Genomic DNA, 12343 nt, shown 5'->3' on the forward strand with positions numbered 1-12343 from the left:
ATGCGCGTTCTAGCCTCCAACCCACACCGGAAGTACTCATAGTTATCCAACAAAGTGTCTTGCCTTTCTGATAAACGCCATTAAATTATTTAGTTAGTATTTTAAGAGATTATAAAAAGTTTCAATGATCTTATCGAAATAAATTAGCGCGATATGAAGCAATTAAATTTTTATTATTAATTTATCCAATACCGTTCTCTTTTCCCGCACAATCGGCACGTAGGTGGGGGTAGGCAACGCCGCTGGTGTCGAGGCTAAGTCGCCACGTCCGTGCGTGGCACCGGGCGAGCCCCGATTTGTTTCCGTTATTACTGTGAGGCTTCTTCGTGGTGCAGCATCGGTACGCTGGACTCGTTTTGTATCGTTCCCACAAATACGTGTTCGTTAGTTATTGAAGCGATCGCAGATCACATTAACGTTCAGGTGAGTGGATTACTATTCCGCCTCGTCCTATTTTTAGCACTCGCTCGTAGGAACTATTGATTCGCGAACGAAAGTAAATTGCGCATCGTCACAACTCGCCGCAACTCTCGGTCCAACTGTGCACGCGCGCTCCGCGTTGTTAGCCCCGGACGATACGATACGCGAGGCGCAATTTGCGATAACGAAAAGAGGTATATTTTAGCAGGCGACTCGCACTGTTTGTTTGCGGTTTACCGAACGGGCATCGAAAACGCGAATTGCTCGAGCCGCAGCCATCGCCTCGTCACCCAACGTCGTTCGCGGCGCAATTAATCGAGACACGCTTTTCACATCGATCCCCGACTCTACGTTCATGGCGGTCGAAACGCCGAGTATGCTAGAAATTTCGATGCGATTCCCCCTCATGGCGCGCGTATGGAACATTGTGCACAAGATCCGTTTTTGTCCGGAATTATCGTACACTTGTGGAATGTAGAGGAAAATCTTTTGTGCGTCACGCTACTTATCGGTCGCTTCCACAGTGGAGCACGAGCATAAATTGTTTGATAGCGTGTATCTCGATATGCATCATGCACGCGTCATTCATTATTTATCTGGTTTTACCGAAAACCCGTTAGTCCGCGAAATGCGCGATAGCTCGTTCCGTTATCGCTTAATTGTTTCTTAATTATAAGAAAACAATACTTTCTATACGTGGTGATGCGTGGATAAGGAGATTACGGTATAATAATGTAGCCCAATTTTCGAGAGACAATATTTATCAATATCAATATTTATGTAATAACATTTTTCATAGTAGCAACGTGTAATAGCAAGTGAGCTCTTGTTAATAGAGAAAATTCGAATTTGAATCGAGTCTTTCTTGGCTCGTGACAAAGTAAATCCGTACGAGCATCGTTTTGTTGTATTTATTTATTACGAACGATCGGGTTCATTTATGTCTTTCGGTTAGAGTTTCGAGAAAGTTCTTAAGGTAGCCTGTTATGTAAGGTGTTTTTATATTTTCCTTTAAGAATGAGCACCCGAGTATTCGTTGGTGGATTAACATACCGGGTGAGAGAGCGCGACCTTGAGAAGTTCTTCCGGAAATATGGTAGAATCAAGGAGGTCGCTATGAAGAATGGATTTGCCTTTGTGGTAAGTCTAATGTGGTTCCATTGTTTTTTTTTACAGTATGGTAGGGACAAGAGTCTATGTCGGTGGGCTTCCATACGGCACCAGGGAAAGAGACCTTGAGAGATTTTTCAGAGGCTACGGTCGATTCCGTGATGTTCTCATCAAGAATGGTTACGGCTTTGTCGTAAGTACCTGTATCCCAGCTGTAAATACCGACAGTAACACTTTGCATTACTTGATTTGGTCTCATAGAAACGTCCGTCTATCGTTTATCGTTTGACTTTGTTCGTGAAACTTTAGATCCTTACCTCTCTGTGAATGTTTTTGAGTGGTGAAAGTTGTAATCTCTTAACTCTGGTTACTCTAACATTTACAGTTTTGGAAATATTTTTCCATGCATAAAGAAACATACCTGTTGAATATGTTGTATAGCACAAAGATTTTCCTTTTTAATTAAAATATTGCATTAAAACCTATTTAAGTTACGAGCTTGCGTTAATGCAACGGCACAATTGCAAAGCCGGCAAGCTTTCGAAGAATAGAGCTTATTTTCAATCGTTTACCCATGTTGGTTTGGACCAAAAAGAGTGCAATGTGTTAAATCACACGCGTACAATTCCGTAATTGGAGTTGTCCCGACCTGAGTCCTGAGCACATTGGCTGTACTGTGGCTGTTTAGAGGAGCTGTGTGCTGCTTATCGTCGATTATTCTGCAAAAGTTTTGTAAGTTGCGTACAACCGGGGAAAAGAAGTCGATTCACAATGGGCCTTGTATCACCAAATGATTATCTTAAGCTAAAATTATTACGATCACTTAATTTAATTTATAGATTTTTTGCACTACTTTGCGATATTATGTAATAATAATTTCTACTTTATTTCTCTCCTAAGTTATGCTATTTTCTGTCCTAAAAATTGTATAAAATCCAATCGAAGAATATTTATATATAAAATAATTTTAAAGAATTATTGCGTGTGTGTGAAGTTGCAGTCTCATTTGTTGTTGTCTATTAACATTGTTAAGTATCGCTGTATGATTGACACTTTATAAATAATCCAATGATTAAAACTTGATTACTTGGACTTGGCTTCTCATGATTAATATTACTAAGAAATCTTTTTAATAAAAATATGTCGATATAAAATCGCGTATATTTTTAAGGAAATCTTTGATCGCATGCAAGCAATAGTGATAGTAAAGTCATTATTTTATTTATACGTAATAACGAGAGAAACTTTTTTTTTACAGGAATTTGACGACTATAGGGATGCCGACGATGCCGTATACGAACTGAATGGCAAAGAACTTCTAGGAGAAAGGTAATGGAAATTTCACTTGGTGTATGAACATACATGTACTAAGCGATTACATTAGACTTGAATGGTATAGGTAGCATGTCTGCATGATTAAATAGTTTTTATCGCAATCCATTTAGTATATGGATTGGTATCTAAATCATATTAATGTTTGAACTTTATCATAATATTATTGGTACTGGGAGTACTCTCTTTTTTTATCTAAGTAACTTCTATATAAAACTTGTTGTTCTGACTAAATCAATTGTATTAATATTCAAAGTTAATTAATTTGTTATTTAATAGATATAATTTTTTTATATTTACATTGTACATGATAATATATTAATTGCAGTTAGAGGTATTTTTTTAATCATTTCTATAAAGGGATAAAAATGTAGTTCTTATATAATAATTGATCTTCTATTATTAGTCGAGAAACATTATATATTTTTTAATAATATTCATTAATAAGAATTAATTTGTAATATAATTTTTTAGTGTTAATTACATTGTAGAATTATGTGTAATATTCTTGCATTACACAATTTCTTCTAGATTGACGAACACAATGTCTTGTTATCTCAAACAAACACAGTTATCAACTTATCTTGCTTTTGCCGCGTCACTCGAGTAGATTGATATTTGAGAAGCAATAGCATTGGAATATAACAAGCAAGTTAAATCTTATTCTTCATCTAACTTCAAAATAATATTCTCTGAACGAAAAAATGACAAAATTTTCTTTTCCATACATAAGCTTGTCTCTATCTTTCTGTTCTTCTTTTGGGAATTTATGTAAGTGTGTCAATAATATTGGTGTCGTTTTTAACATACAATAAAATATATTAGAAAATGCGCTCACAATATGCCATCAAGCGGGAGCATCTATATAACACTTTGATCGCATTATGTTTCAACCTGTACCAGTAATATTATTCGCTGTTGCTTTTAGTTGATTAAAAACAGATGTACAACGCACAATTATCTCTGCATTAAGTCTCCAAAACTAAAAATATCCCGTTAATACCTATCATTTTGCGTCTTTAGTAAACGGCGTCTGTCCTCCAAATTAACGATCGAACATTTACCGTGATAAAAAGTCTATGTCTCTTAAGGGACTATTGCGACTTACCGCCATTTTGAACTACTTCCATCAATTCCCCGATCAGAAAACGATTATCTCTTAAAAACAATATACATATGTAATTTTATATATATATATAATATGTATACACACATACACACGTCTGAAGAAATGTTGTATTGCTTCTTATTATTACGAAAGGGCATTTATAGCCCATGTGCTTTTTCATAATTTTATCACGTGATTCTGATTCATATTCCGATTACGCTATTGTTTAAGTAGAGAAAAAGAAAATTGTAGAAACTATACAGATCACGGGATATTTGATTACGAAAAGGCTGATGGACGTGGTAGAGAAATTAATTCGGTGATAAGTAGCATCATAAGGAAAACAATTTAGAATATAGGTAACGAGGGCGAGATATCTGAGAGACAAAGTGAAATAAAAGAGGGATAGGGAGAAAGAGAATGAGGGGACAGCGTCTCAGACGAAACCGGACGATAGAGAAATACTGAGAGAAAGAAAGAGAGACGGACAGATGATATTTGAACGGATTTCGGAGAGGAGAGGAGGCTGAGAAATGGAAGGAAAGGAAAGGAAGGAAGCAGCTTTAAAGACTAAGAATTAGTCGTGGACTTAGGCGGGGTTTTGTTGGGTGTGTTTCAGAGTGGCGGTGGAGATAGCACGGGGTGTTTCAGGGAGGCGAGGCGACCGTGGCTACGGACGCTCACGCTCCTGGAGAGACAAGTAAGCATATCCAATGTGTCTTGTTACAGAATTACTGTAGAGAGGGCTCGGGGGACACCTAGGGGTAGTGACCAGTGGCGCTATGGTGACTCCCGTGGTGGTTATGGGGACTCGAGGCGATCTGCGTAAGACACGCTATCCTTTTTTTTATTTTATCAGAGCGATCATTATCCCTTCCTCCCCTGCAGGCAGTCGGCTCGGGATGTGCGAAATCCAAACGATTCAATCGATTTACTCGTCATTCGTTCGAACCTGCCTTCCTCTTGCCGCGATTTCGACTTTTTTTAAAATTTATTTTTGTCTTATTTTCTAGTCTCATGTCATGTAGCTCTCGAATCTTTTTTCTTCTTTTTTTTTAATCATCAATCGCGTGATCGATTTCGCACATCGTCCGCACAGGGAAGAACGTAAACCTTGGATATTGATAAGCTCTAGCATAGAAAAAGAGAGAAAAAAAAGAAAAAGAGCATAGTGACGAAGAAAATCGCGTTGCAAGCTTCTCTCGTTTTCGCGCAGTATGGAAGAAGTACATTCGATTAGACGATGAAGAAATCTTGCTTTCTGAATTGGTTGTCTTGGATTTGACTGCTCTCCCGAGTACGTCGAATTGTCAAAGTTTTTGGCCGCGTGAAAAAATGATAGCAAGTAAAACGCCTAGCGATACCCTCCCAGACTTATGTTTATTGCTGGTAGTTGAAAGAGGTGGACCGATGTAATTGGTGACTAATAGATGTGTGGTATTGTGTTTGTTACAGCCGAGACGATATGCGGCACGACAGGTACGCTATTGCTGCATTTTGAATAGATTTGATTCGATTGGAACAGGTGATTGATTGTGTGCCTGAGCAATGAGTGCAGATCTGTAGTTATTTGCTGAAGGTTTAACCGACGATCCGTTATTTCTGTTCACATGACATCCCTTTTTGCAGAGATAGTGTGAACAGAAACACGAGGACTGCATCTAGCTACAAGCAATCATTGCCCAGGTACATACATCCAATGTTACGCTCTAACGATTACGATTAACTTTTAAACTTACACAAACTTTATTTGTTGCAATGTCTTGAATTACTTTTTTTTGCGTTTCATATCATATTTTCTTTTTCGCTACATTAACGTAAAAGTCAGGTCCAAGACAAACCTGCTTGCTCTAGAGATATGCACGTGGATAATAACCAGTTTTTTCCCATTGTAGATACGGACCACCGACTCGCACCGAGTACCGCCTTACTGTGGAAAATCTGTCAAGTCGCGTCAGCTGGCAGGTAAGCGACACACGTATAATCTCGTTTTTTTTTCCTTCTTTGCATCTTTTATCGCTACCATATCTTCGTTAGTTTGATTACTACTCGAGATTCCACAGAAAAGTATTGCACTGCTTTATGGGTCTTTCAAACCCGTATCGCCGTATATCTTTGTGTTTTATCGAATTTTCCGCAGTTGTTTGTTGTACCAAGTTGTCGCGTTCGGTATATAATCTAATAGCATTTCTTTCTTTTATTATTTAATTCTCTTTCGTCTCATTTTACGTTCATTTACTCATAAAGAGAGCCCTATCTTTTGGAATTAAAAGATGTAACATTTTGATCAAGTAAGTCTGTGGCAAAAGAGTCGAGATCAGATATTATCACGTATGTAGACGAGAATCTCTTTTCATGAGAACGAACGGAAAAAGAAATGAGAACGCATACGGATGAAAAAATCCAAAGATACTAGAATTGATAACCACGTGTGAGATGCAAGAAACGCGCACGGCACATCGATACTCGATAGGAGAACGCAGGCATGCGCGCATGGACGAACTCGGAATAGCAACGGCCCGTAACGAAAGAAGACGAGCAGATATTCTCGGAGATAAAAAGGCCAGCAGACGCCGTGGATGAAGAGCTGCAAAGCGGAAAAAATGATGAGACAACTAAATACAGAATACGGATAGAGGCCGAGACAGGGCGCTACAGAGAGGCAAACGATATGTGGGAAATACCAGGACGCAAAGAAACGCTTCGAGAAGAAAGGAAAGTTAAAAGAGTCTTGCCACGCAAAGAGCCATATAATAACGATCACAGAGACCTGCTTTGTGTGCACATGAACCAAGTCTTACTTGATCAATTTACATTGCGTATACATTTGTACATATATATATATGTATATACATATATACATAATCTCTATATCTATCGTTGCACTTTTCCGATGATTGGTTGTTATTTGACCGAAAAAAGATCTCTCACTCAGTCGAGTCTCGATTGTTCGACGTTACTTTTTCAATTTATTATTTCATTTACGTTCGGCCAGTTTGAGAAAAAAGAAAATAAAATTGATGTTCTTTCCGAAGAGCCATATCCTCTTCGCCGAGGAGGGGCGACCGGTAGGGCCAATAGACTGATGATGTGCGATGATAGAGATGACGATGCACGCGATGGGCCCGCCTTGAGGTCAAGTGGCACCAGGTTGGTTGTCTGAGGTGTCACCCCCCGGGTGAGACAGAGAGAGCCGCATGGCACTGGGGTACACCTACCACCACCTATCTACCATCATGCTACTACTCGCGCGCAGTGATACGTGGTGAATCCCGTGGTGAAATCCCAGCGATAGGGTTATCGTGCGTACTCCGATCCTCTTCATCGTGACGTTCACTGGGGGCGAGAGAAAGAGAGAAACACAGAGATTCAAGCGCCGCTACCAATGACCTACTACCGTCTATCCATCTGGGAAACGAACATTTTACGCAAACAGCCTTCCATCACCAATAAAATATCACCACTCTTCCCTTTACCGACATGGTCATTCAATTCAGTACCTTTTACCACCACCATCACCACCAACATCATTACAACCATCACTACTACCATCACTACCATATCTACTACTTCACCGTGACTGTCATTGCTACTGGTACGCCATGCAACCTAGCCATCTAATAAGTCAGGCAGCGGCCACACCCATGAGGGCATACGCGGGCCGAAACCCGAACCATCCGCGACTACGCCACACAGATCCGTTCGACCCGACCGAGCGCCGTGTGTCTGGCCTTTCTCTCTGTCCGTAAGCAAGGTGGTGCCTGGGCCCAAGGTAAATGCGTCACCTTAACCGAGTGTACTCTTAGATATACACATATATCTATACATCTTTTATAACTTATACACTTGTGTCTTGTTCACGTATGTATGCCATATACATTATTATATATATAATATCAACTTAATATTTACTTACTGTGCACCATAGCTCAGGCGTTGCGTTACACCGAAGCTAGATTCAGACGCTTTACGAAGCTCGGAGCCGCGCAACTAAACCCACTACCGGAAATAGGAAACTTCTAGAAATATATATATGTATATATACACACATACATATTTTATATATATATATATATTTCTGTGCTCGAAATTAGGTATCAACTTCTTAGTGACTCGTAAATTTCAACTTTTTCATTACCGTTGGATTCCTCTTGTTACCTTCGATGCTAAACTATGATACTTTCAATGTGTATATATTTATCAAAATTTAGTTTAAACAACCAAAGACAAAGAGACCTTCAACTTTTCTTTATGCAAGACAATTGCATCATTATTACTGTCTTTTGTATGTAGCAAACCGAGAACCGATACTCCGGAGGGAAATTTGTGCAGCGTCGGAAATTCATCCTCGACAATGGCACGCCCGAGCGCGTACTGTTCTTCCCCGTTTTTTCTCTCTTTTTCCCTCTTACAAGTCGTGGAGTCGTTTGCGATCGGACTTCGAAGGAACGAATCTTAGAAAAGCCATTGCAGCATTCCACAGATACGGAGACGTCTCTACGAATCGACTCGAAAACGATTGGCACACCCACCGAGTTTGCAACAGTAAAGCCGTACCTGGTTCCCACAGAGAGATACAAGCGCATCTCCCAGCAATGAATGAACGCACACGGACCGTGAACGGATCCACCTTCAATTGATTATGAGAGGAATGACTGTGAAGTGTTAAACTCAACGTGTATCGGGAAGAAACAACAGCGTTACGGAACGGGAGCAGAACGAAGATAGCACGGAAAAATATCGCGTCTATCAGCCTCGCAACATTGAGAAACAGAAGAGAGTCCAGCGGGAAAACTCAACGATTTTATTATCCAGGATCTAACTTCTGCTAAGAAATTGACATAATTTTTCATCTTATTTTCATTCAAATTGACACTCTCGAATCTCGTTTTTTTTTCTATTCACTGCGACGTAGAATGTACTTGAATAATCTACAAAACTTGAATTCTGCTGCATAATCGCGTATAAAGTTCTTTCTTTTTTTTTTAACGTCTGCTTTGTAGTGATTCTTTTGTAATATTAGTGCACAATATTTTCACGAGTCATTGCTCATGAAATAATAAAATCGAATATTACATTAAATCTAAAAATATTATTTGCAATGTGTACATGTTTTGTCGGATGTATTAGAGATACGATACTAAAGAGACAATATCACATTTCTTGATTTTGTAATTGCATTTTGTGAGCTACTCTGCAGAAATGAGTACATTCTCCTCGAAAAATCTCGATCCATTGATCCGTGTATTTTGTATATATTTTATATATATTGTGTATCTTAATAATTATATCGATTACATGAAAATTCTCTCCTTCTGCAGAGTGGAGCCATACATATAAAACGTTATGATGTTATCTGTTTCAAAAATTGAATTGCATAAAAAGAAAGGTTGTATCGATGACAAATACTAAATTCGAGCACACAGTTTGTAACATCACTCAACACTGAAGACGTGAGCGACAGTGTCCTATACTTTTTTTCTTTAGTCCAGTAGATCCACAGGTTATCTCCTGCAAGGAAAAAAAAGATAAAAGTAATCTGTAACGTATGAGTGCACAGGATATAATAGTTTTAACCTGCGCGATATACATCAGACTAGGAACACAGTGTAGTAAACTCCATACGCAATTACTAATTCTAAATCTATTCGCGTATCGATGTAAAATTGGTCTATTCAACGCGTTAATTCCGGTTCTCGTGTGATGTTCAGGATTTGAAGGATTACATGAGACAAGCTGGTGAAGTAACGTACGCGGATGCCCATAAACAACGTAGAAACGAAGGGTAAGCGACATTTTCCAACGAGTGAAATCCATAATAAATAGAAATATTTTTCACGTTAACGATAGCGAAAAGAAACTGCTGTTGCGCCTTTCCTGATGATCGAATCTTGAATTTTGTAGAGTCGTCGAATTTGCTACCTACTCGGATTTGAAGAATGCTATTGACAAGTTGGATGATACGGAATTGAACGGTCGCAGAATTAGGCTCATTGAAGATAAGAGACGCGGCCGCCGTTCTCGATCCTCCAGCTCTAGATCACGTTCTCGTTCCCGTTCACGCTCCCGCCGTCGTTCGCGCTCCCGCTCAAGGTATAATCGTCGTTCTCGATCCCGATCAAGGTACTGTCGGGGCGACACTGTGTTATCTGTTATTTTTTCTATTCAGTTAATTTATTTATCTGAATATCATGACTCATTCATGTCTTTACAATTTATGTAAAATAATTTATTTGTTTTTTTTTTATTATATTTTTGTTACTTTTAGTTACATTATGCAAAATTAACTTGGCCTGTTTATATTTATTTTATATTTATAAGTAGAAATTTTTTAGTAAATTATTTTGTTTGGGATCGCGTGCAACAAACTCAAGATTCTGCTCTGCATACTATCGCAAAATCTCTCTATGTGAAGCAATAGTTTTGCGATAATATCGTAGAGAGTGATTTAATTTAAGTATATATTTTTATCACTGTTTTCTGTAACGTAGGAGTCGCCGCAGCTCTCGCAGCCGCAGCCGTCGTAGCAGCCGTTCCAAGTCAAGAGCACACTCGAAATCCAAATCCAAATCTAAATCCAAATCCCCCGAACGCAGCCGCTCACGCTCAAAGTCCAAGTGAGTATCTCGATATCCAGGAAATCATCATTTACCTCACATTTGTATCATCAGTCAGCCATTTATTCCTCCATTCATGATTATTTATTTTATATATACATATATATGTGTATATATGTATGTATATATATTTCTTTTTTTTCTTTTTTTTTGTGCAGTTATCGATCGTCATAATCAGCGTACACTCTCATTCCCATTTTTACTGGCATTGTTTTTGGGCTGGCTCCGTGCCTTGAGCTCTCACGCTTAATCACGCTTTACACGCGTTCACTTACCTCACCGCGCGCGCTTTGTGGAAGAACAAAATAAATAAAAACGAGTTTGTTTGTATTTTTTGTCACTCTCTGTTTTTTCGTCTTTTCTTTCATTTTCAACTATAATTTTGCAGATCAAGAGACCGCTCAAAGTCGAAATCTAAGTCAAAGTCCAAATCCAGATCTCGTTCTAGGTCCAAGGCTGAGAGGTCAAAGTCCAGGTCGCAGTCCAAATCCAAAGCCAAGTCTCCCTCAAAGTGAGTCCTCCTCTTCGCTGGCCTCTTCTTGTCTTCTCTTCAATCAAAATAAATTAGTGCAAAGAAAGAGCGCAATCTCTCGAGCGCAGTGGCGCGCGCATAAATTCTTAATCCTTTGCACCTTTGTCGTTTTAGGGATAGATCGAGCCGCGAACGCTCCAGGGGTGACAGATCCAGATCTCGCTCGGGCAGCAAACACAGCAAGAGCCGTAGCCACTCTCGTTCGCCGATGAATGGCGACAAATCTCCCGAGAGTGGCAAACAGAAAGCTGACTGAATCGGATGGGACTAATGATATGAAAAGATTACTGACTTACTTTCTTTCTTTTCTTTTTTTTTTTTATATCGAACTGCAGTCGAGAAACCGATCCTTTTCTCATGCCTTAGGAGAACCGTGATTATTAATTGTAATAATAAAATTTTACATCTCTCATGTCTGTATGTTGTGTCGAAGCTTTTGAAATTCCAATATTTGCGGAATGAGTAACCGGGACTCTCTTACACATTGCAGCTATATGTAGAATTCTTCATCAGTTTTGGTTTCCGAGTTGAGGCCTCGCGTTTTGTCATTTTCGCTTCGTGAACGTTTCATTCCACCTCGTCACAAGACGAGAAGTAATTTGATATATATTTTTTTTTACATCGGTATTATATGCTGATGATTGTCGGAGAGTAAGGAAAAAAAAATATCAATTCGAAAACCATGACTGATAAGTAGTGACCAACTGTGAGGCAAAAGCCTCCAATTTTTCACGATCTATTACGTTACTGTGGACTTTTTAATAATTTGTATTCAAGGCAAATCTGGTCTCTGTAACTAATGGCTAATAAGTTATAAGTTTGCTGACCGTTCATGCTTTTTGTATATCAAATTTGTTTCTCTAAAAGTACACACAATTCATAATTTGTGTATTCAGCAGATGACGGATGCTTTATTCGTGCCTCTGACTACGCATTTTTAATGTATCGTCGTATAACAGAGTCTCTTTAATGGCTTTCTGTATATATTCCTAATGATTACGTTACAATAAAAAGGTACGTGATGTGTATTTAATGGTAAGAGGTATCTAATTGTCAATAAAAGTTCATGTCGAAGCAAACTACATTTTCAAGCTTTCATTCCCATTTATTTCTTTCGAGTTGTGTAAGAGCCTTAAATGTTCGCGATAGTCTCGAATTTAGACGAAAAATGTGTCTAATATTCAAAAGAATAATTTGCTCAATATAAACATTGACTCGTCTCAC

The 12343-nt window shown here is 38.8% G+C and overlaps 1 protein-coding gene across 16 annotated transcripts; it reads left to right on the forward strand.

Moving 5' to 3' along the window:
* The first annotated feature begins 220 nt into the window (after positions 1-220).
* Positions 221-12199, forward strand: LOC105287805 (serine-arginine protein 55). Of its 16 annotated transcripts, none has more exons than XM_011353587.3 (12): positions 225-423; positions 1437-1560; positions 2789-2859; positions 4700-4795; positions 5426-5449; positions 5600-5656; positions 5866-5935; positions 9682-9755; positions 9875-10093; positions 10462-10587; positions 10976-11098; positions 11234-12199. In XM_011353587.3, the coding sequence occupies exons 2-12, from the start codon at positions 1438-1440 to the stop codon at positions 11373-11375; spliced, it is 1125 nt and encodes a 374-aa protein (XP_011351889.1). In that variant the 5' UTR covers positions 225-423; position 1437; the 3' UTR covers positions 11376-12199. The 16 variants fall into 16 exon arrangements, with proteins under 16 accessions (XP_026827462.1, XP_011351889.1, XP_026827456.1 ...); XM_026971655.1 differs by having other exon boundaries at positions 226-423; positions 1437-1723; XM_026971658.1 differs by having other exon boundaries at positions 226-423; positions 1437-1723; positions 11036-11098.
* Positions 12200-12343: the final 144 nt, after the last annotated feature.

Source organism: Ooceraea biroi, chromosome 8, assembly GCF_003672135.1.
Source record: "Ooceraea biroi isolate clonal line C1 chromosome 8, Obir_v5.4, whole genome shotgun sequence".
NCBI classification, from domain to species: Eukaryota; Metazoa; Arthropoda; class Insecta; order Hymenoptera; family Formicidae; genus Ooceraea; species Ooceraea biroi.

Bases quoted from the DNA above. Each gene is read 5' to 3' on its own strand.
- LOC105287805 (XM_026971655.1), top strand. From the start codon at position 1,598: ATGGTAGGGACAAGAGTCTATGTCGGTGGGCTTCCATACGGCACCAGG. The intron at 4,796-5,425 runs GTAAGACACGCT...TGTTTGTTACAG, and splicing joins GGGGACTCGAGGCGATCTGC to CCGAGACGATATGCGGCACG. The intron at 5,657-5,865 runs GTACATACATCC...TTCCCATTGTAG, and splicing joins TACAAGCAATCATTGCCCAG to ATACGGACCACCGACTCGCA.